At 42.3% G+C, this 23948-nt stretch overlaps 1 protein-coding gene and 1 pseudogene across 7 annotated transcripts in view; both read left to right on the top strand.

Annotated features, from left to right (window-relative positions):
* Positions 1–23948, top strand: part of Ikbkb (inhibitor of nuclear factor kappa B kinase subunit beta) — a 67118-nt gene that overhangs the window by 16036 nt on the left and 27134 nt on the right. For all 7 annotated transcript variants that reach the window (XM_008824232.3, XM_008824236.3, XM_008824234.3 and 4 more), the window contains exons 3-7: positions 2366–2460; positions 3967–4084; positions 6792–6861; positions 22033–22121; positions 23096–23185. In XM_008824232.3, coding sequence (XP_008822454.1) covers positions 2366–2460; positions 3967–4084; positions 6792–6861; positions 22033–22121; positions 23096–23185 — 462 coding nt within the window. The remainder of the gene's footprint in view (positions 1–2365; positions 2461–3966; positions 4085–6791; positions 6862–22032; positions 22122–23095; positions 23186–23948) is intronic.
* Positions 10739–18010, top strand: LOC103726625 (annotated as a pseudogene).

Below are 23948 nucleotides of genomic sequence, written 5' to 3'. Positions count from 1 at the left end.
TAATTAATGTGCACTCGTGTTTGGGTCTGTTTTGTTCCATTGATCTATATGTCTGTTTTTGTGCCAGTACCATGCTGGTTTTATTACTATAGATTTAATATAGCTTGAGATCTGGTGTGGTAATCCCTCTAGCATTGTTGGTTTTCTCAGCATTGCTTGGCTATCCAGGGTCTTTTGTGCTTCCATATGAATTTTAGGATGGTTTTCTCTATTTCTGTGAGGAATGTCACGGAGGTTTTGATTGGGATTTCATTGAATCTGTAAATTGCTTTTGGTAGAATGGTCATTTTCACAGTATTAATTCTACTAATCCTTGAGTATGAGAGTTCTGTCAGCTTTCTAATGTCTGCCTCAGTCTCATTCTTTAGGGATTTAGAGTTTTCATTGCAAAAGTCTTTTCATGTCCTTGGTTACGTTTATTCCTAGATATTTTATTTTTTTGAGGCTATTGTGAATGGAAATGTTTCCATGGTCTCTTTCTCAGAATACTTGTTATTTGTAAATAGAAAGGCTACTGATTTTTTTCAAGTTAATTTTATATTCTGTGACTTTACTGAAAGTGTTGATCATTTCTAGAAGTCTTATGGTGGAATTTGTTTGGAATCACTTATGTATAATACCATTATCTACAAATAGGGATAATTAGACTTTTTTCCCCTATTTGTATATTTAATTTCCCTTTCTTGTCTTATTGCACTAGCTAGGACTTCAAGCGCTATATTGAAAAAGAGTAGAGATAGTGGACAGCTCTGTGTCATTCCTGATTTTAATGGGCTTGCTTTAAGTTTTTCTTCATTTAGGATGATGTTGGTGGTAGATTTGTCATATATTGTGATTATGTTGAGATATGTTCCCTCCAGTCCTGTTCTCTCTAGGACTTTTATCATGAAGGCATTTTGAGTTTTGTTAGAGGCCTTTTCTGCGTCTAATGGGGAAGCTCTGCTGAAATCATCATGCTGGAGGATTTGATCCCCAAAACCATAGAAAGTGGGCGTGGTGATGCCAGCCTATAATCCCTAATGAGAGGTTCCCAGGCAGAACAGAGCATTCTCTCCATGGATAGGCTTCTTTTCTGCCTTTCTATTCCCACCACAGGCATTTTTACACCATGCAGTAATAACCTCTAGCTGATCTCAAGGGCACATATTTTTTTCTCAAATGATTTATTCTCCTTTGTTCTCAAGTGCACAATGTTTTTACTCTTGGGCTATTTTGCTATTCTCCTTTCTCCCTGGGCCAGGGGACCAGCCCATCTGTTCCTGAACAAGTGGTCTTAGAAGACTTTGAGACAGGCATGTCTCAAAGCATGTCTGAAATGTGGGTAGAAGAATCTACTCTGCTTCCAGAGCCAGCTTCTTAGTTAGCATGTGACAGTTTATCAGGTTGGATTTTTTACATTACATGTATAAATGTATGTTATGAAGTATAAAATTTGTAAACTTCATGAAACTACACTAGTAACTACCACAATATTCTCCATTGTGGTTTCCTTGTTATTTTTTATATACATACTTATTTATTTTGAGACAGGGTCTCATACATCCCAGGCTGAACTCAAACACACTGTGACTAGTGGAAGCCAGAGCACAGGCCTTGAAAAGCAGGGACTGGGGCAGATGGGCTAGTCTAGATGTAGCATCAGTACCTGATCCTGGGGACAATGGTTGGAAAGTTAGGTTGAAACCAAGCTTCAGAGGAGTACATGCATCATGATATGGACTATCTGCTTATAGAGTTGTTAGGCAATTGCTGTGCATAGACACTGCTGTGTTTTTGTTTTAATTATAAACTTGAACGGTGAGACTCAGTATTCCTATTTCATAAATCAATACACAGTCAATTTGTGGTTTGCCTAAAGGTTACATACTTGGTGAAAAAAAAAAGAGTTGGAATTTGAGCTGATCTGTATCCCATTGATTATCTCGCCCATGCTTGTTTTCTCTCTGAAGAGACAACACTCTTGTGTGAAACAGTGGAGACACTCACTGTGCCATAGTTAGGTTGAGTCATATGGAAGTGCCATTTTTATATTTGAAGGTGGCCAGTCACCAACAATGTTGTATGGTTTAACTTAATATAGCAGCAATTGGGGGCTGAAGAGAGAAATAGAAGTCCCTGGGAAGGAATGGGCAGCAGAGATTTGTGGAAGAAATAGAGACAGAACAAAGCTTGAAGAATTTGTGGTCTATAAATAGGTTGATGAAGAGGGAGTTGAGCAGGATGAGAGGTGGGCTGCTGAGGAGCACAACCAGACAGAGCAGGTGACCAAGGACTCTCAGGAATGCCTGTGTGGCCACTAATTGCTCAGAACTGGTTACCTGTTGCGTTGTTCATTCTGCTAATCCCCAGTTTGCCTTTTCTGTAGGAGACAAGTGAACAAATCGCAATCAAGCAGTGCCGACAGGAACTCAGCCCAAAGAACCGAGATCGCTGGTGTCTAGAGATCCAGATCATGAGAAGGTGAGGCTGGGCTCACAGTTGGAGGAACCATTTCCACAGCTTGCAATGCTGGAATGAAAGCCACAGCACTGTTCTACCTGCTGCATCTAGAGAAAAGAATCCTAAGTCTCCTCCATCAGGCTATGCAGATAGGTGACTGTCCTCTTCTACAGTCTTCTAGGGGAGTAACATTTAGACAGTACATTGGGCATTATGGTCAGTTTTTATTATTTTTATTTTATGCGCATGAGTGTATTGCCTGCATGTGTATGAGTGTACCCGTTTCATGCATTGCCTGTTTAGGTCAGAAGAGGGCATCAGATCCCCTGGAACTGGAGTTATGGATGGTTGTTAGCCACCATGTGGGTGCTGGGAATTGAACCTGGGTCCTCTGCAAGAGCAGATAATTGTCTTAACTACTAAGCCATCTCTCCAGCCCCCTATGGTCAGTTTTTTACGTAAACTAATTTAAGATAGCCATCATAATCAGGCAAGATAGTATGCTCCGATAGGCCCAGCTATTTGGGATGTGGAGACCAGAGGATCAGTTGAGTCCAGGAGTTTGAGACTAGAATAGGCAATGTAAGACCCTGTCTCAAAAATTACGTAAGTAATAAGTTAATTAAAATAGTCATCATGGTGTATTTTCATTTGTCTATAGAATCCCTTCTTTTCCCTGTGTTTCTGATTCCACAGTGGCGTGTGACTCCTTCTATAGAATCCCTTCTTTTCCCTGTGTTTCTGATTCCACAGTGGCATGTGACTCCTTACTGCTGTCTGCCCTCTGTGGATATTACACTGTGAAGAGAAAATCTGTCCTAGGTAGATGCTGTCCTTCCAACTGGTAGGACCTGTAGGTGAGCACTCTAAGAGTCAGCTCAAAATAGTCAGGGCTGGAGAGATGGCTCAGCAGTTAAGAGCACTGACTGCTCTTGCAGAGGACCCGGGTTCGATTTTCAGCACCCACATGGCAGCTAACACCTGTCTGTAACTCCAGTTCCAGGGGATCTGACTCCCTTTTCTAATCTCCGTGGGCATTGTACAACAAAGACGCACCTACCTACATGCAAGCAATACACTCATACACATAAAAATAATAAATAAAATTTAAAAAAGAATCAGTCTGCTCACTTCTTAAAAAGAGGAAAAAGTGCAGGTGTCTTCTTCATTGTATGTCCATATGCATGCCCATGTTATCCTTGAATGACATGAGTTTGGAAGTCCCTGTTGTCTTGTGTTAAAAGCAGTCTTATAGTACAATGAAGAGTTAAAATAGAATACTTTAAAGACAATTAAATGGAATGTGACATATTTGTAGGGTGTTTAAGTTCAGAGTGCTAAGGGAGGCTGAATAAATGTATGCTAACTGACCAGTGTACCAGGTAAATCTTCTATTCCTGAACCCCATCTTCTGTTTACTTCCTGAGGAGACTAGTTATTCTATGTCTTTGTTGGGAGGTGAGACTGGCTAAGACACGGAATGAAGGGGATAGGTTTGAGCTGAAACTTGGCTTTCTTCCTTCGTAGGCTGAACCATCCCAATGTAGTGGCTGCCCGGGATGTCCCTGAGGGGATGCAGAACTTGGCACCCAATGATTTGCCTTTACTCGCCATGGAGTACTGCCAAGGAGGAGATCTCCGAAAGGTGAGGTATCTGGGGTGGTGGTGTACGGGTCCATCTGAGTAGGGCTGGGGCCCTGGGAGAGAAGTGGAATAGACCTTTCACCATCATCAACCGGAAAGTTCAAGGAGTCAGTGGATTCAGTGAACTGACTTCCCCTTCTCAAATCTCCTCTTCCATGCCTTACTTTGGGGTGATTATACTGTAAATATGAATCAAAAGGCTGAGTCAGAAGCCTTTTTGAGGAAGGGCTGTGTCTATTGTGTACTGTGATCACTAAAATGGCAAGGAAAAGTCACCACCAGGCCTGGGCCTCAGGGGAGGCCCTAGACAAGTTCCAACACAAACTCTTCTTCCTTTGGCATGTTAGGGCCACTGCAGTCTTTCAGAGTCATTGTCACTGCTGTCTAGTGGGCAGGGACCTTCTCCAAAGATGTGATAACACTGCACAGAGTCATAGAGGGCAGGAGGACTATTGGTTTGGGTATCAGAGAACAGGACTGTATTTCCAGACCCTCTCCTAACTCACGTGCCAGGCATTCCTTCTTCCTTCTCACTGTCTTCTCGTCTTTGCTCTGGAACCCACACTGGAGAATGGACAATGGCAATTCCCCCTGGTGTCAGGGACAGTTCCATGTTCCATCTCCAGATATTTTTTATGCTATCACAGGGTGCCTTGTTTCTGTTTCAGCAGCAATGGGACATAGAATTCCTGCACTACAGGTAGACATGGCCCAGAGATGTTAGATGAATCACTAGCTGTACACAGCAGCAGAGTTAGCTTGGATCACAGCCCGTATGAACCCAACTGCAGACCCTCTTCCCCTGTGAACCTGGGTAATGCCATATAGTGTTAGTAAAAATAAGAGCTCCAAATGCATTGCTTTTCAATCTCTTCCTACAGCTGTGCTCAAATCTTTAAAGGACCCATGATTTATGGGCTTAAATGCCCACTCATTTCTTCTCTTCACATAGACATTTCCCAGAGTAATGTGTGCTGTGTTCTTCATTCTCTGCCTTTCACCTTGTTTTTAAAAGGAAAGTTTCCACAAGTGACTCTCCTGCCATGGAAGTGGGTGTGTCCTGGGAGTTGTGCAGCTTGGGGACAGGATGTGACCTATAAGTAGGATGATAACAGATGAGAAATGTGGAGTTTGACAAAGCCATGATTCTCCTGTCTTGTAACCTTTTAATAATCATCCAGTTACTAACTGCAACTGAGTGGAAATAAAGCCATGCAGTTGTTAGCTGTTATGATGAAGTGGGTTCTTAGAGGATGGAGGTGGGTATGACCAGGTAATGGGGTGCTCAGAGATACAGCAGAGAGTATACACTTACCCTTCTAGGCAGCAAAGAGCCAATAAGCCAGGAAAGATGATGGGAATTTGCAGGGTGATCTTCAGGGAGGCAGAAGGTGGTTGCATCCTAAGGGACCTCTGTCCCTCATGTCACCTACAGTGGCACTGGGGAGAAGGTGCTGCTGCCCAGAGCTCTTATGTTCTCTTCTTCCCTAAATAAGATAGCCTGTCTTTCCTCTCTCTAAAAAATTTAAAAAATTGGGGCTGGAGTGTTGGCTTAGTGGTTAAGAGCACTGGCTGCTCTTGCAGAGGACCTGGGTTTGGTTTCTAGCACCCAAATGGCAGCTAGCAACTGTCCATAACTCCAGTTCCAGAGGATCTGATGCCCTTTTCGTGCATTGCACGACACAGGTGCATTTGCATACATGCAGGCAGTATACTCATACACACAAAAATAATAAATAAAAAATTTAAAAATAAATAAAAATTAAATTAAATTAAAAATCTAAAGCCATGGGCCCAGAGAGACAAACCTGACCAGCACATAAGTAATTTCAAAATCAGTATTGACTTAACTCAGCTGTGCTTGTGTGCACCTATAGTCCAACTACTGTGGAGGCTAAGGGAAGAGAATCATTTTAGGTAACGTGGAGATACTGTCCAAAAAAACACAGCCCCCAAACAAAGAAGCCAAAAACATAGAAATAGTGAATTATGTATGATGCCTAAGTAAACAGACCCTGGAATGCTCATGAATTAAATGTTAATGGCCACAAGCTGACTTCCAACATTGTGTAGCACCTTGATACATCAGGGAACCAGAAAGGCGGAGGATTCTGGGTTTGGGCTCAGCTTCTGGGAGTTTAGTTTCACCTTACAGCCCTGCCTCTCAGCTACTTGTGCAAACCTCTAGTGGATTCCCCGTGTCTGTTTCTTTGCCTCTGAATTGGAGATTCCAACAGCTCTTTCCTCAGCAGGAATGTGTAATTCAAGGCATTAGTGTAGGATGAAGCAGGTAGAGTCTGCAGAGCTGGCTTAGTACCAGGCACATAGCAAGTGCATATTCTGTACCTTAGATTGTTTCGCAAGGAAGACCATGTCAGCCGAGTGGTCAGTGGTGGACTTTCTGTGAGCCCTTCACTACCTGTCCTGTCTGGAGGAATCTCAAGAGCAAACTAAGTTGCCATTGAGCTTAGACTCTGACTGCTTCATTCAGACCTACAGCAATAAGTGAGGCTGACTCACACCTCCAAGGACCAGGGAGATGAGCATATGAGTACCTCCAGATGGCTTCCTCACCTTGGCCTTGGAGCAGTTCCTGCCAGTCCAGGTTTGGTACTAGCGCTCAGCTATTGGGCTGGTGGAAGACACTGATGGGCTTATTGGTGGTGTGTGACCATCTACCCTGACACTTCTTTTCATGTTCTCTGCAGTATTTAAACCAGTTTGAGAACTGCTGTGGCCTTCGGGAAGGAGCCATCCTTACTCTGCTGAGTGACATTGGTAAGTCCCACCCTGGGCACAAGGCCGGGCCCTTCAGGGTGGATGTGTGGTTCCCTGTGAGTCCTAGTCAGGCACCTAGGGAGCTGTCTTGTAGTCTCTACAGAGGGTAGGGTGAGGTGTGGAGAGAACCAAGTGGGGTCAGGTCAGCAAGGACTAGTGAGTCATGCATTGAGCTCAGATAGAGTTCTCTTCCTTCCTAAGTCAGGATATGAATGATGACATATTCAGAGCAAGAGGTTTCCTTTCCCATTAAAAAGCTCTCCTTCCTACTTTCCTGAAGTGGCTGATGATGGAATAGGTTGTCATCTGAATGGTTTCATTCATTGCTAGTGGGTTTTTTTCTACTCCCACTCTGGCAGTTCTTTGCCAACTACAGGCTTAGGAAAACCTGCTGTTGTTTAATCCACTGGTACTGTGAGTGTCCTCAGATGAGAAAGCTTGTGGCACTCTGAGAAGCTGGCATTAAGAAGAGTCACATGAGCCTTCAGAGTGTGTGGTATCTTCTAGATCTTGGGGCCTGCTCCAATGGGGAAAAGAAGTAGGGCTCTGAAAGTCTGCCCTGCCTCTAACCTCAAGAAGCAGACACCACAAGTGCCACAGAGGCTTGCTGAGGTCTTTTTAAAATAATAATATGTCCAAGGTTGTTTGTGTAAATTGATAGTTTGTGCTCTAAAGGTCAGAGTTATCTAGCATTTATCTTTGAGTATATGCCCCCAGATTTGGAGAATGGCTCTATTTTCATCCCTCCCCTACCTCTTCTTTTCAACCTATACATATGGTTTGTTTGCTCGAACTGTTTTTCCAAATTCTTGTACAAAAAGTTTGGACTAATATGGTAGATGTCCTCCCGGTAGATCCTCCAGTTACTGTCTTTTACTTTGCCTGTCAGCCGGGGTCTGCCTCTTTTTACTCTGCTTCTTTGGCTAGAGGAGGGGGCAAAAAGGATGTGTCTGGAGGGGAGTGAAGCAACTATGTGTTTAAGTCCTGAGGTTCAAGCAATCTGATGTATAAAATACTCACCTCCCTCTGTAGCCCACTTTTTTTTCCCTTTGGATAAAGTCCTGTGGAGGGCAGGGTATCATTACCTCAGGCTTACCTAATGTGAGTGGGCAGCTGCCTCTGGCCTCTGATTCTTTTTTCCATGTGTTGGTGCATGTGAATCTGCTGGAAGGGCCCTATCTTTATACCTTCAGGATCTAATCTAGAGGTCAAGAATTCCACTCTTTCCTTGACACCCTGCCTTATGTCTCACCCGTCAGTGTTTTGCCTAGATGTTCACTTGATTGTATCTCTTGGAGTCCATGGCCAGATTACTAATGTGTTCCTGTTGAACTGGGTTGAAGGCAGCTTAGTAGGTTGAAGAATGTTCTTTTGCTCTACAAGAGCAACTTTTTCTTCCCTTTGGTTACAACTTCCCCAAACTATATTTGTTTGATATTAAATTGGGAGTGGTAGTGTACACCTGTAATCCTAGCACTTGGGAGACTGAAACAGAAGGAATACTGTGAGTTTGAGGATAGCCTGGGCTACAGTGGAGACTATCTCAAGAAAAAAAAAAAAGCAAACAAAAAATTCAAAGTTGTTTAAATCAGCTAGGCATGTTAGCATATACCTTTAGTCCCAGCACATTGGAGGCAGAGGCAGGTGGATCTCTGTGAAATTGAGGCCATTTTGGTCTATATAGTGAGTTCCAGGCCAGCTGGGACTATAGGGAGACCCTGTCTCAAAAAGACAAAAAAAAAAAAGTTTTTTTTAAATGATTGGCTTAAGAACACTGACAGATGGCTGCTTCAGATGATTGTTACTTCCTTGTGTATATAACTTTATTATTTATGTGTGTGTGAGAGAGGGGAAGAGAGAGAGAGAGAGAGAGAGAGACTTCTCCTTGCTCCCTTGGTAAAAATGGAACCTAAAACCTTATGTATGCTGGACAAGCACTCTAACAGTGAACTTTAGCCATCCTTGAACTAAACTTAAAGTAAAAATTTTTAGTCACGCTTTGTCTCTAGTATCTAGAAAAGTAGTAACTAGTATATATCACCTCTATAAATATTTCTAAAATGAAGGAAAAAGATCCAAAAGAAATTAAAACATGTAAGGACTTACTAAACAATGGACATACCTATATTAATACTCTCAGCCCCAAACTAACTCTTCCATTTATTAGTCATGTGACTGTAGTGTGTTACTTAATTTTTCAAAATGTTGGTTTTATTAGCTGCAAAATGGGAGCATTACTCACCTGACTAGAATTACTGAGCATAAATGAGGCGCTGTACATAAGCTCTTAGCACAGTGCTCTTTTCCTAGCAGAATATATGGCACACCATTGTGATCCCTTGCTCATTTCCTTCCCTGTTGGATTTGGGTTTTTGGCCCCCTTGTGAAAACGCTGAGTCCATATAATGGATCATAAATGAGGTTGGGACCAGCAAACCCAGCCTATAGCTATCTCATGAAACTCTTTTCCTGGAATGACTGATTTTCTCCAGACCCATTTCTGCCCCAGTTACCTCTGGGATGTGTTCATATCCTTTTATTCTGTGGTTGAAGTTGCTGTCGGGCCCTATTTCTGATTTGTGTATAAGACCCATTATATTTAACCCTTTTTGTAACAATCTCATGACTGAGTCAGAATTCAGAAGTTCCATAATTTTTATATTCTAAAACATCTCCTAAGCATATTTTGTACTAGTTTGTTCCAAATACTGGCCTCACATTCTCTTTCCTGGAGTCACCACTGATGTTCCCTGCCTGATTGACTTCAGATAATTAGCCAAGCCACAGTCCTGGCCACAGGGTCCAGATTCTTTGCCTTCTCTTTTGGTTAAACATATTTTCCCCCTAATCTTTGGGCTCTAACATCCTAGAGATACCCACACAAAGCATCAATGAGATAACAGCTGTGCACATACAGGATTCTTGCAGTTGCCAAGATTTTTTTATTTTTTATTTTTTAGTTTTTACAAAAACTTTGAGAATTTCATACATGCATATAAGGTGTTTTGATCAAATCCATGCCCACTCCCTCCCCTCCAACATTCTCCCCTATGAAGAGGTAACCCTAAAATCTTTTGAGGATTAGCTACAAGCTCCCAAATACTTGTGACATTTTTGGCCTTGGAACAGAGTATGTTGCTAACAGGCCCAAGGACATTTTGACTTTTAGCCGAGAAACTGGCTACTTTTCTTTGGGGTCTTTTTACCCTAACTGCCTAGGCATTTCCTCCCTCCTGTTCTTATCACACCATTCTCTGAAGGGGTTACCCAAATTGCCAATAGGGACTAGGGACACCGACCACTCTTTGCCAAAATGTTGTAGAGTACACAGGTGCTTGGCAGACATGTGAATGACCCTGCCTCCTTTGCCAGGGCATGCCTGTCAGATCATTCCCTTATAATGGCAAGACATCCTGGGATAGATATAGAGGCAGCTGGAAACTATTTGGAGTTCCACATAATGTGATCCTGAAATAGCTCAAGGAAGTTATATTTATGTTATTTAAATAGTCTTACTCATTATCCTTTGGAAAATGCTGGAATATGTTTCCTTCTGCCACTGAGGGGCAAACTCCTAAGCAGTCCAGTCTGAGAGCATATGGCAGTACTTCCTGCTGCCGAGGGTGGGGAATAGAGGGTCCTTATAGGCTTGGACTCACTTGTAGAATTAACATGGCCTTATTGGGTCTCAGAAATAGTCTCCCTTGATTCTGCAGATGGCTGGTTTGCTGTGGTGACTGTTACTTAGCTTTCCATTGTTATAACAAATGCCTGAAATGATCAACTAATGAAGAGAAAAGGTCCATTTTAACTTGCAGTTTTGCAACTTTCAGGCTATCATTGGGCCCTGTTTCTCTGGGCCTTAAGACTGTGCATCATGGTGGAGAGTGAGTGGTGGAGCAGAGCTGCTTATGACCAGGATGCAAGACAGAAAGAGTAAGGGACTGGGGTCCCACATCCTGTTTAAGACACACACACTCCTTCCCCAGTGACTGGAAGACTTCTCGTTGGTCTCTACCTCCTAAAAGTCCTACTGCCTCCCAGTGGTCCTATGGGCTGGAGACCAAACCTTTCATGTCTGGATTTCTATGAGACATTCAGATGTAGACAGTAGCACTGATGGTTTTGTCTTCCAAGCTTTTAGGAACCCCAGCCCCTTCTTTGAGCTTTATTCTCCATATTACCATCTTTACTCCTGTTAGAGTTGCCTCTGGCAGGCATCCAATACTTCAAAAGAACAGGGAGAGTCTCAGAGAACATGTGCTTGAGAGTAGAGAGCTCAAATCTAGTAACTTGAAAATTAGGCCCCCTTGTGTTTCCCTACTAGGGAGTTTTCTTGCTTGTTTTGTTGAGTGCATCAGTTTACTGCTGATTTTAAAAAACAACAAACGATTACTTGATCCTAGACTGTCTGTAATTTGATGAGCACAGTCATATTAACAAATTAATAGATTACTACTATTACTAAGTATTGACAAAAGGGAAGACAGATGGCTTTCAGGTCTGACTTCTTCCCAGTGAGCAACTTGACACCCTCCCCTTTTCTTAAACTTGATCCCTTTCTACCATCTTCTTTTGTTTTTAACTTTTACAAAACCTTTACTGAGAATTTCATACACGCATATAGGTGTTCTGATCAAATCCACGCCCATCCCTCTGGTCCAACACCTCTCATATCTCCCCATCACTTTTTTTCTTTTTCTTTTCTTTTTTTTTAATTCATTTATTTATTTTTATGGGGCTTTTGGCTACTCTAACATTCCCACCTCTGAAGAGGTAACCCTAAAATCTTTTAGGTATTCGCTACAAGCTCCCAAATGCTTTTGACATTTTGGGCCTTTGGAACAGAGTATGTTGCTAAGAGACCCAAGGACATTTCGGCTTTTAGCCAAGAAACTGGCTACTTTTCTTTGGGGTCTTTTTACCCTAAATGCCTAGCCAATTCCTACCTCCTAATCTTAGCACACCATTCTCTGAAGGGGTTACCCAAATTGCCAATAGGGAATTGAGACACAGACTGCTCTGGCTTCTTCCATGCTGAACAGGGATACAGAGCGAGGCAATTGGAGTACCCCTTCAGTGGGTCTATCTAAGACTCCCAAATTGCATGACTGTTATCTCTAAGGGCAGAAGAAAGTCCTTGAATTGTGACTAGGAGATGTGAAGGAGAAGTAAAGACAGGGAACTAGAAAAAAAAGTCAGAACAGGGCAATTTTCAAATGTTCATATGGTCCATTTGTATTTCTTGACAAGGGCTTCCAAAAGCATCCCTCTGTTGGGTTCTTCCTCATTTTTCTTTTGTCTTCCAAGGCTGGACTCTAGAGTGATGGATTCAGGATTTGCTTTCAGGTATTTTGATAGCTGTTGGAGTGGTTAGAATCAGTGTCAGTTCCCTCTCAAAGGCTTCTAGGTAGGGGGAGAAAACAAATTTAGCCATCATTTTAGAACAATAGCTGTTGTCTTCCTTAGCTACAGGTGGGCACTACAGTATTGGAAACCAAGTTTTGAAGTCTTACATCTGAGCAGCACTTTCTGGTTAGGAACAAAATCATCAATGAGAAATAATTGTCTAAATAACTTTTTATATAGACTTAAGCCTAATATCTGGGAAATGTAATTCCTTGAACTCTTAAATAAATACTGATGACTTTACTCTTTGGTTAAACTTTCCTTCTGGGTGTTTAAGACCATACCGTTGGCCCAAATAAATCAATTTATTTTTATACTTAAGGTCATTTGAGGATCTGTTCCTCAGGGGTTACATGGGCTTGGGAGGAGCTCCTGGCTCCTTCTTTTACCAGTTCCATCTATGTGACGATAAGTCAAAGGTCCTGTTCAACCATGTCTGTCTTCACTTGGAAGCATGAATGAGATGTTTCTTCTAAGTTGACCCTCCTCTTTATAGACTGGACACTGGTTCAAGTCTATCTCGTGGGGTTTCCATGTCCTCCCTGAACAAGAGGACAGGTGACTCACCACAGTTACAGGACATTTTTAGAGATACTCCATAGTCCCCTGGCACTTGGTCGACCTTGGAGGGCAAGGGGCAAAAAACTGTCCTTAAGTCCCTCTGACCACATTAATATAGGCCTTAAAGTATGGCTGTTAAATATCCAATAAGGTTAGTTTGGATTCCAGGTCCATATGACAGCTTACAACCATCTATAACACCAGTTTTAATTATCATGTGCTATGTAGATAAGGCTTGGGTAAAAAACCAAATATTCTCAGATAAACCTTGACTAGACATATATTTTGTTCCTTAAACTAGTTGACTAAACTATGACCTTAGAAATTTTAAGATTATGGGTATATTATTTTTGTCTCATCCTTTATGTATAACAAAGCTAAACAGACCTTCATCACTTGCTTAGACTTTCTCATTTTTTTCTATTTTGGAAAATATCTCCATTCCCGTACCATTTTCTTTTTACTGGACCAGTCTTTCTGCCTGTCTAGACATGAGTGTCAAATTTATAGCTCATCTTTGGGGCTAGAGAGATGGTTCAGTGATTAACAGCACTTGCTGCTCTTGCAGAGGACCAGAGTTTGGATTCCAGGTCCACATGACAGCTTACAACCATCTATAACTCCAGTTTCAAGGGATACAACACCCTCTTCTGGCTTCCTCAGGCACCAGATATGCACACGGTACACGTACGTGTACACATACATAATAACATGCAAACAAACACTCATACACATAAAGTCTTCAAATCTTATCTTTCAGACTCTTCTTCTATTGCTGTTCCCTTCCTATTAAAGCAGTCACCAAATTGAGCTGGGGATGTAGCTCAGTTGGTAGAGTGCTTGCCTAGCATGCAAAAGACTCTGAATTTGATCCCCAGCAACATATGAACTGGGAATGGTAGCATATATTTCAGCAGTGGGGCGGTGAAGGCAGAAGAATTGACAGTTTAAGATCATCCTCAGCTACACAGTTTGATGCCAGCCTGGACATACCTCACCACAAACAAACGAAAAGAGCTAAGAATATAAGAAGTCACCAAACCCATTGAGTTTCCTTCCTATTATACTCTATTTTTCCTACCTGTCCCCATTGCCTCCATTAATACATGATCCTAGCAAGTCACTGCCATGATCTCATACTGGCCTCCTTATTGACATTTTGCTAATCCATCTTTCTTTTTATATTTTTAATATCTTTATTATTTTTTATGTGTATGAGTATATTGCCTGCATGTATGTAAGTGCACCTGTGTTGCAGAGCCTGTGGGGGTCAAAAGAGGACATTGGATCCCCTGGAACTGGAGTTATGGACAGTTATTAGCCACTGTGCAGGTGCTGGGAACCAAACTGAAGCCCTCTGCAAGAGCAGGCAGTGCTCTTAACTGCTGAGCCATCTCTCCAGCCCCTGCTAACCCATTTTCTAAAAGGCATTTTCTTTTTGTATTTTTGAGACAATCTCATTATGTATCCCAGACTGGCCTTGAACTCATCGTGTAGCCCAAACTGGCCTTAGACTCACAGCAATCCTCCCACCTCAGCCTCCTGAGTCTTGGGATTATAGGTGTGTGTTACCATGCCTAGCTGAAAAGATACTTTTATTGTGGTTTGCTATTAGGTAATGGCCAGACCTCTTATAGAGCCCTGCCTTTCTTTCCAACTACTGTAGCCACCCTCCCATGTACAGGACTTGGAGAACACATTCCATTCCCTGCTTGCCTATGCGTTTGTTTCTCCTTCTTAGGGTCCTATTCCTGTACCTCACCAGGGACCCTCAGACTTCCTGTCTTTTAGGGCATAGTCTTAGATCTTCCCAGTCACTAATTTCCCTTCACAGAATTCTTCTGTTCTTCATGGTCACTGAGCAGATGAGAAAATGATTATGCACTTTTATCTTAGCACTTAGTCTTGCTACCTTTCTGGCCTACTGATTAGTCATAGAGCTTATTTTAGCCAAGAAACCTTGAGCCAGACTAAGTCTGTCTCTGCATATCCATTTTGGCCTTCTAGTCGGTTTTGCCTGGGAAGTCCAATAACAAACTGGGCCACTCATGGTTGGCACACAGTTTTGATGGAGAACACAGACATCCTGTTACTTCATACTCAGTGGCAACTTGGACCACCCATTGGTTGGCCTCCCTTCTGCCCTCCCTCCTTTTCTTCCCCCTCTCAAAAAAAAAAAAACAAAAACTATTACTAAGATAGACCCCTAACCCTTACCTATTTCTTTTTCTTTCTTTCTTTCTTTCTTTCTTTCTTTCTTTCTTTCTTTCTTTCTTTTCCTTCTAGTTTCGGCCTCAAGGTTTTGGTTCATTTGTCTTCCCATTTCTTCACAACGGAATGTATCTGAAGGGAGCTTAACAAACTTCTGGGACTGTGGTATGGAAAGTAGGAATTCATAGACCCAGCCCTTCAAAAACACTTCTTTTCGTGGAAGCCTGGCTGTTCTCATCTGCTCCCTAACTTGTTTGTCATCTGAAAAATACAAAGTGTATGATTGGAATTTGGTTTAGCAGTAAGAGCACAGGCCGTCATAGTCTTCCTGTGGGTCAAGGGAGTGCCATCCTGACAAGAATCATAGTGACTGTTTTTTGCCTGCCTCCAGTGTTTTACCAGGATCCTGCTCTCTGTAGAATCCATCCTACAGCACACCAGAGTGTGGTCCAGGTTTCTCTTTGTTTGTTTCAATGCTAGGGATGAAACTCAAGGACTTGTGCATGCTTAGCCCTACAGTGTAGTCTAAAAATGAGCATTTTTTACAACTTATTTCTATAATTGGAACATGAGGGAGTAGTTGTTAAGTTTATGTGCTGTGGTGGTTTTCAGTTTTTATGGCTACATTCTATCACTACAGCCAAGACTTTAGATTTTTTTAAACTTCAAAACAGCACATTTTTTCTTAATCTCAACATTGCATTTTTCATCCAGTTTAAACCCATTTTGATTCTCAGAGCTTGAGACAAATTAATGTGCACAGACTGCCAGCAGCTCTTTGAGAACCTGTTCTGTAAGGGAAACCATTTAAGAGACCTTGTGTCTCAGAGTGCTTGCTGTTTCAGCCACCTAAGGTCTACTCAGCCCAGGAAAGCACTAAGGTTCCTTAGTTTCAGACATTATTAAGTCAATAGAAATACTTGAGAATAAACGACTACCTTGAAATGAAGATTAAAGTTATGCACAGTTTCTTAAGTGTCAAAATCAACAGCTGTTAATTAATACTTGCTAGGAGGTTTGGTAACTGCCTGCCATCCCTCATTTTTGAAGGGCTGGTGACTACTTTTAATCAGGGTAGCCTACAGGGTAGTGTGTTCAGCGTCTCCTGTACACTCTTCCTTCTCATGAAGGTTCTCGGGGTATATACTAGCTCATGTACATGTTATCTGGCCTAAGATGCATACTTCCGGCGTCAAGGCCCTTGTTTTAGTATGGTAATAAGTACTTGCTCTAATCCTGGTGAGTCTCACCTTCCACAGTCTGCTTTGAGACAAACCAGCACACCCCTGTGCTCTTGCTCTCAGCAGCTTGTCACGCACTAAAATGGTAAATCCCTCAGTGAACAAACATCTCACGTTATATCATGGCCTTCCTCCTGTCTGCTCAGAGTTTAGATTCAGTAGCAGTTGTGTGGGTATAATTATTTGAGTTTATTATACTTTGCTTTGATTGTTTAATAAAAATTAGTAAAACAAATGAAAATGTTGCTTAGAGCATTGGACTTTCTAAGTGAAGAAATGAGAATATAATGGGGTGGAATTCTTTGGGCACATGGACTGCGGCACATCTTTGCTTTCATTTGAACAGAAGCTTAGGCTTGGTGGTCCACTGTTGTCAGCTATGAAAGAAAATAAGGGGATGCTGTGGGGGAGAAACAGCGTCTCCAACAAACAGTGCCCAGAAAAACGAATGCTCACATGTAGAAGAATGAAAATAGACCCATATCTATTGTCCTTCCCAAAAATCAACTCCAAATGGGTCACATACCTTAGTGTGCAACCTGACATGCTAAAACTGTTAGAAGAACACCCAGGCAGTACCCTACAGAATCTAAGTATAGGAAAGGACTGTCTGAATAGGGCTCAATTTGCTCCAGAATTATGGCCAGCAATTGATGAATGGAACCCGATTAAAGTAAAAAGCTTTTGTACAGTAAAGGAAATAATCAAGAGGAAACCCACATGTTCTTTGCTAGCTACACATACAATAAAGGATTAATACCAGCATATATAAAGAACTCAGAAAACAAATAATCAAGAAAACAAATGACTCAGTTTAAAAAAATTGGCCTATGGATCTGAACAAAGAAGTCTCAAACGAAGAAATAGCCAGGTGTGGCACATGCTTTTAATCCCAGCATTTAAAGGAGGCAAAGTCAGGTGGATCTCTGTGAGAGCGAGGCTATCCTGATTTTAATCCCAGCACTTAAGGGAGGCAGAATCAGGTGGATCTCTGTAAAAGCGAGACAAGCCTGGTCTACATAGCAAGTTCCAGACAGGGCTGTAGGGAGACCCTGTCCAAAAAAGGAAGGGAGAGAGCGAGTGAGCAAGAGAGTGCTAGCTAAAAAATATCTTTAAAAGTATTCAGTCTCCTTAGCAATTAGGGAAATGCACAATAAAACTAAGATTTCATCTTAACCCAGTCTGAATGGCTAAGATCAAGAAAAGAATTGAACACTTACATTGTTAGAACCCAAATAGAAAAGTATATTACCCCTGGTGAATTGTGGATGACTATGGTGGGGCTTTTACTCTAGTTACCAGAGGTGGTGGTATCTTTCAAGCTATCAAAGGTTTTTGAAATTCTCCAGTAGGAGTAAACCACAGACTACAAAGGAGTTTGACAGCTATTAAAACCAGGGCTCCAGTTAGGAGGTAGCTTTGTAGTTTGGAGAAGACTGTTTTCTATGGTTGTCACTAGGATGGTTCAAGTAAGAGGAAAAGAAGATCCCTCTAACTCCATCACTAGTGGAGTCTTAACAGGAATCATCTTGGCAGCAAGAAATAGACCCATGGCTGCAATGGGTTGCATTATCCTAGCTTTAATTGAAGGAGCCTGGTATCTTGTTGACAAAATTTGCCTCTTTGAGGTTTTGCAATGTCCCTCAGTTTACTGAAGACCACACTCCCAGTTACCTTCAAGCCAGTTACCATCCTTGCCTTTTGGAGATTACTGACAGTATCAGTAGGACTTCTTTCCCAGGGTTTCTCTAACTGAATGGACTGCAGTTCAAGAACAGTTTCAGAAGATCATGTTATAGTCAGCTTCAAACCAGAGGTGGGACAACTATGCCCACATATGCTGTGAAGAGACATTTAGCACTTTTTTCTAAGGGACATGGAGGGAGAAAAGATACTGTATTCACATTTGATTGCATTTGCGATCAAAATAAATGACTGAAAAAAAAGAGAAAGAAACTATAACTGACAAAAAATGCTGGCCAGGAAAGGAAGGGGAACTCTTCATTCACTGCGGGGAAGGAAGGCGAACTCTCATTCACTGCTGGTGGGATTGCAAACTGATGCAGCCATTATGAAAGTAAGTGTGGAGAATTCTCAAACCAGCTAAAAGTAGATTACTGTAGGACCCAAGACTCCTTGACACATACCCAAAGGACTCTATGTCCTACTACAGAGATAATTGCTCAACTGTGTTCATTGCCACTCTTCAGCTGATGAAGGGATAATGAAAATGTGGTTTATATACACAATGGAATTCTGTTAAGCTGTAAAGAAAAACAAAATCATGAAATTTGCAGGTAAATGAATGGAACTGGAAAACATTATACTGAGGGCCATAACCCAGACCCAGAAAGACAAATGCCACATGATCTTTCTTATTTGTGGAGCCTAGCTCCAAATCTTTAGATGTAAGTATATAACCTGAAATAGCCAGGCGTGGTGGTGCATGCCTTTAATCCTGGCACTCGGGAGGCAGAAACAGATGGATCTCTTGTGAGTTTGAGGCTAGTTGGGTCTACATAGCAAGTTCCAGGCCAGCCGGGGCTACAGGGAGACCCTGTCTCAAAAAAAAAGACAAAAAAGAAAAGTAAGTATATAACCTGAAATAATCACAGAAGCCTAGAAAGTAGAAAGGGACCTTGTGGGAAGGAAAAGAGAAGGAGCTTCAGACAAGAGAATACTAAGATACAGGCACTATCAAGGGGGAAGTAGGGAAAGCAGGCCGGGGGATGGTGGGACTTTAGGGAAGAGGGAGAGAAGAGGATACACATGGAGAGGGAGGGAGGAGAAATTAATAACAAGAATGTCTGAAAAAGCCACGGGGAAATGTATTTTTTATGAGCTTACTTAAAAATATATAATTGTGTGTGTGTGTGTGTGTGTGTGTGTGTGTGTGTGTGTGTGTGTGTAGCTATCTAACAAACCACCCAGTGCCAGGCATAACAAACTTTCCTTCAAGTTGTTGACTAGGGTATTCCAAGAGACTCCACCTAAACAATAGAGGCTATTGCTATTGCCCTTGGTTGCCTCCAAGAACTTGAAGGTAAGGTGCTGTTGCTACAAACACCAGATAGAGAACTTGGATGAATTGAACTGGAACCGACCTGGAAGCCTCCTCCCTGAGGTCTAGTTCTCATAGTATCCAAACCTGCTATGCAAGCTTCCAAGGGAGAAAAACAACCAATAGTCCTACCCATCTGTAAAGCCTATGAATCACAACAATGACCGTCCCTGCAAAATATCTTCAGTGGTACAATAGGGCACTTTTATTAGCTTGGGAGTAATCAGCTGTCTAATTGGACTTAAGACCTGCTCAATTAAAGGGAATTCATGCCTGATACTGTACATCTAGCCAGCTATCAGTGGCTGTAGATGTCATAAACCCTAGAGGAAAATCTACTATTGCCACTTTCTTAACCCAATATAATTCCTAAATCCTCATCCTTATACCCACAGATAAATATAGCTCTGGCCATTCATCAAAGAAGTTCTTTTTGCAACAGATGGAGACTATTACAGAGATCTGCAACTGATCAAAGTGCAGCGAATAAGTGACCTTGGGGTACCTAGCTCTAACTGATATATCCACAATGTAACCCCTACACCTATGGATCAGGGAATGTCGTGGAAGGGGGTGGGGGGGGAGACTGTAAGAAGCAGGGGACCAGGATGCCCACTGCTAGATACTACCTTCTAGACATGACAGGGAAGCCACACCGTTAGCTGACATGGCAACAACGTGGATGGGGAAAATTTCACAGACACCTCTAGATGAAGAGCTACAGGCAGTTAATAGCTGCTGAGAGAGGGAGAGTGTTCTCCAGGGACAAGCTCCCTGATAAGTTATCCAATCCCAAGTTGTCGGCACTAAACACATGTATATACAAGCATCACTAAATGGACTCTGTAGATTGTGCGTGTGTGTGTGTGTGTGTGTGTGTGTGTGTGTGTGTGTAATAGAATGTCTGAAAAAAACTGCAGGGAAATGTGTTATTTTATAAACTTACTTAAAAATACATATAGTGTGGGCATGCATGTATGGGTGTTTGTTGGGGGAGGGGGGGTGTATGTGTGTAGCTATCTAACAAAAAACCCCAGTGCCAGGCATAAGAAACTATCCTTCCAAGTTGTTGACCAGGGTATAAAACAGATTTCACACATACAAAAAGATTTGACTGGATGTAGTGGTGCATGCCTTTAGTCCCTGTACTCAGGAGGTAGAGGCAGGCGGATCTCTGAGTTCAAGACCAGCCTGGTAATAATGAGTTCCAGGCCAGGTGGGGCTACAGGGAGATGCTGTCTCAAAAACAAAAACAAACAAATGATTTTCTGTCTCCTCCTCTCCCTTCCTTCCTTCCATTTCACAGTGCTGGCAGGTTAGCACCCTACAGCTGAGCTACATTCTTAGCTTCCCTCCCCTTTGTGATGTGTTGGGGAAGACTGAACTCAGGTTTTGTGTGTGCTAGTGATGCTTTTGACTTTATAAGATAGTTTTCCAGAGGTGGTTACTGCAGGACAAAATACACACACACACACATACACACACAGAGTAATATATATTTTATAATCCAGTAGCTATTGCCATATTAACTTTCCAAAAATACCCATTTGTATTTCTTCCAGTAGTGTACTTGAGGACCCATGTTGCTTTACTCTGTGTTTTTTGATATTAGTCAATGTGAGCAACTGTTTCCTAACTTGCGCACCATTTATATTTCGCCTGTAAATTGATCTTCAGGGGTTTTTTGCCTTTTTTATTTTTTAGCAGTGCATTTTGAACCAAAGCCGTAACATACATGTTAAGCAAGTACTCTACCACTGAACTCTATCCCCTCTTTGTACTTTTTGCTGCCCCTCCTGTCAGGCTCTGGAGTAGCTGGGATTATAGGCCTATCTATGCTACTACACCTGCCTCTTTGCCCATTTTTCTCCTGGGTTGCGTTCTTGCTGATTTATGAAGGCTCTTTTTGTATTAGCTGTATTTGTTATGTGGTATGTATACTGCAGATCTTATCTTCCTAGCCCTTTTGCCTTTGATTTTTGTTTATAATGCCTTTTGTGTGTGTATGAAAGAGATACAGGGTCTCCTTGTGTCAGTAGTTGGCCTGGAACTTGCTGTGTAGACCAGGCTGAACTTAATTTCAGAGTTCCACCTGCCTCGGCCTCCTGAGTGCTAGGATTAAAGGCATGTGCCACAGTGTCCAGCTTGTTTATAAAGTCTTTTGCCATAAACTTTCAAAATGTTTTTGTGCTACTCTTCTGATACATCCCTCCAAACCCCACCCCTCTTTTTTGTAGGGACTTCACATGTAGCCTAGGCTGGCCTTGAATTCTTCCTCAAGGATGATCTTGAGCTCCTGATCTTCCTGTCTCCATCTCCCAAGTGTTAGGATTACAGGCATGCACCATCATTACTGGTTTTGCTTTTTGTTTTTTTGTTTTATGTGGTGCTGTGATCAAATTAGTGCTTCACGCATGCTTAGGCAAGCACTGTACTGACTGACCTACATCCCCAGTGAATAAGCCAAAATCTCATGGTTAAAGTTCTACTCTCCTAGCCAGCTCCCCTTTCCCCTACCTGGGCAACATCAGCTCCAGGCCCCTTCTATCCACTGAGAGTTCATACGCCAAAAGTCAGAAAGTATGCCTCAGAACATACTGTATTGATCTTTTATCAGTTAGGCAATTCTGAAATGAGAAGCATTTTTCTAGACATGTTAAAAATTTACTCCTCTTTGCACTCCCTCAGCATCTGCACTTAGATACCTTCATGAAAACAGAATCATCCATCGAGATCTGAAGCCAGAAAACATTGTTCTGCAGCAAGGAGAGCAAAGAGTAAGTGACCTTCCTGGGACTCAGGGAGTCTTAGTCCACTCCAGGAGAGCTGCTCTAGCAGAGAAGGACTGTGCTTTATAGGTTTGCTTAGATTTGCATTTCCTTGAGTCATGCTATAGTTCTCTAGGAACGTTTTGCAGGGAGTGGGCTTGTTCTTAACAAACTGCAAACTATTCTTGCTGACAGGTTGGGGAAAATTTGAATGGATGGATCATATTAACTGCCCAAGTTGCAGGAATCTGATAAGGAAGGTGTTTGTTTTTCTGCCTCCACCCTCAGCCAAACACTTGTTGAACTTTTTGTTTTCCATTTGTTTTGTGAGCCTCAACTTTTGATGCTGAAATGGAAATGAGCTGAAGTTAGTTGTGTCTGTGACTGAGAAGAGGCACTTGGAGCTGGCATATGTCCACCTTGGACCCAGGCAGCTGCCATGACACAAGAGCTCTTTGTGACCCTTCTCAGTGACCACCTTGCTTAAATGAAATAACTTCCCCGTGGGCCTAGGTGCTGTGGTCTTTGCCACCTTTGTTCAACTGGGAATGAGAAGCAACTCCCCGGTCACTGTCTCTCCTGACATAGCTTCCCTCATAATTCTCAGCCCAATCCATGACTTTGACAGGGTCACCTTTGTTGTAGGCATACTCATTCATCCTTGCCAGTAGTTCTGCGTATTTCCTGAACAGAGTCTAGCCTGGTCTTTTATATTGCAACTCAGGTTTAATGATCTTGAGGACTGGTATGTGGCCTCTTACTGATGCCAGACCAAGGAAGAATATCCACCCAGCATTTTTACAGTGCCCTAAATCCACCCTGCCAAGGACAGTCTCCTGTGAATACGGTAGCTCTAAGGAATCGAGGATCCCACACTCTGAGAATTTAGAAATATCTTTGCTCTATTGGCAAATGACCTGACTCCTTATAAAAGAACATTGTATTTTTACAACATTCAGATTTCTTTTCCTTTTTTTTTTCAGTTAATACACAAAATTATTGATCTAGGATATGCCAAGGAACTGGATCAGGGAAGTCTGTGCACATCCTTTGTGGGGACCCTGCAATACCTGGTAAGAAATGGGGCTCACATGTTTGCTTCTCAGTCTCTCTGATGTTCATGTTTGAGGGTCTCTCTGTTCTTACTGCCTGCATCTCAAGTCTGGCCAGCCCCATGGATGTTTCTTAGAATTGTGCTCAGAATGATAATTTGGTCATGTGAGTGTTTTGTGCTCTCTAAAAGGATTTAGTCACTGCTCTGAAGTGAGAAGGTCTGTGCCTGGGTGTGCTTATGCAGACCCTGTAATCTTTCTGTGCTTCAGTGTTCGATCTGACCTGTGGAGGCCAGTTTGTAGGACTTTCAAGAGCCAGTATGGAGGAGGTGGGGCTCTGATTACCCTTCTTCTGGGTCTGAATACTGAGGTACTATTTGAGCAACTCATTCAAGAATATCGAGCCATTGTAGCCTATGCTCCAGGCAGTGCTCATAGCTGTCAATACAACAGGAAAGGAGATAAACATTTCCCTGCTCCTCAAGAACTTAGTGTTCCAAAAGAAAGCAGACATTTAACCATGCTATACAGATAACTCAGAAACTACCAGTCATCAGTGTCACAGATAAAAGCACAGGCTATTCCAGGGATGTGTTAGGAGGACCTAGCCAGGTCTAACCCGGAAGTCCTAATAGTTGGAGCCCTGAGGTGGGAAAAGGCAGTGGGAGAGGAGAGGAGACACTGGCAAAGACAGCGTATTGCAAAGCCCAGCAATGCGGCTAGGACCTAAAACGGAATGAAGACGGGGTCTGGGATTGAAAGGGAGGAGAAAGAAGAGCACCGA

This window comes from Nannospalax galili, unplaced genomic scaffold, assembly GCF_000622305.1.
Source record: "Nannospalax galili isolate Female #2095 unplaced genomic scaffold, S.galili_v1.0 scaffold569, whole genome shotgun sequence".
In the NCBI taxonomy this organism is placed as follows: Eukaryota; Metazoa; Chordata; class Mammalia; order Rodentia; family Spalacidae; genus Nannospalax; species Nannospalax galili.
Note: the sequence above shows the minus strand (reverse complement) of the source record. Positions and strands in the feature narration are given on the sequence as shown.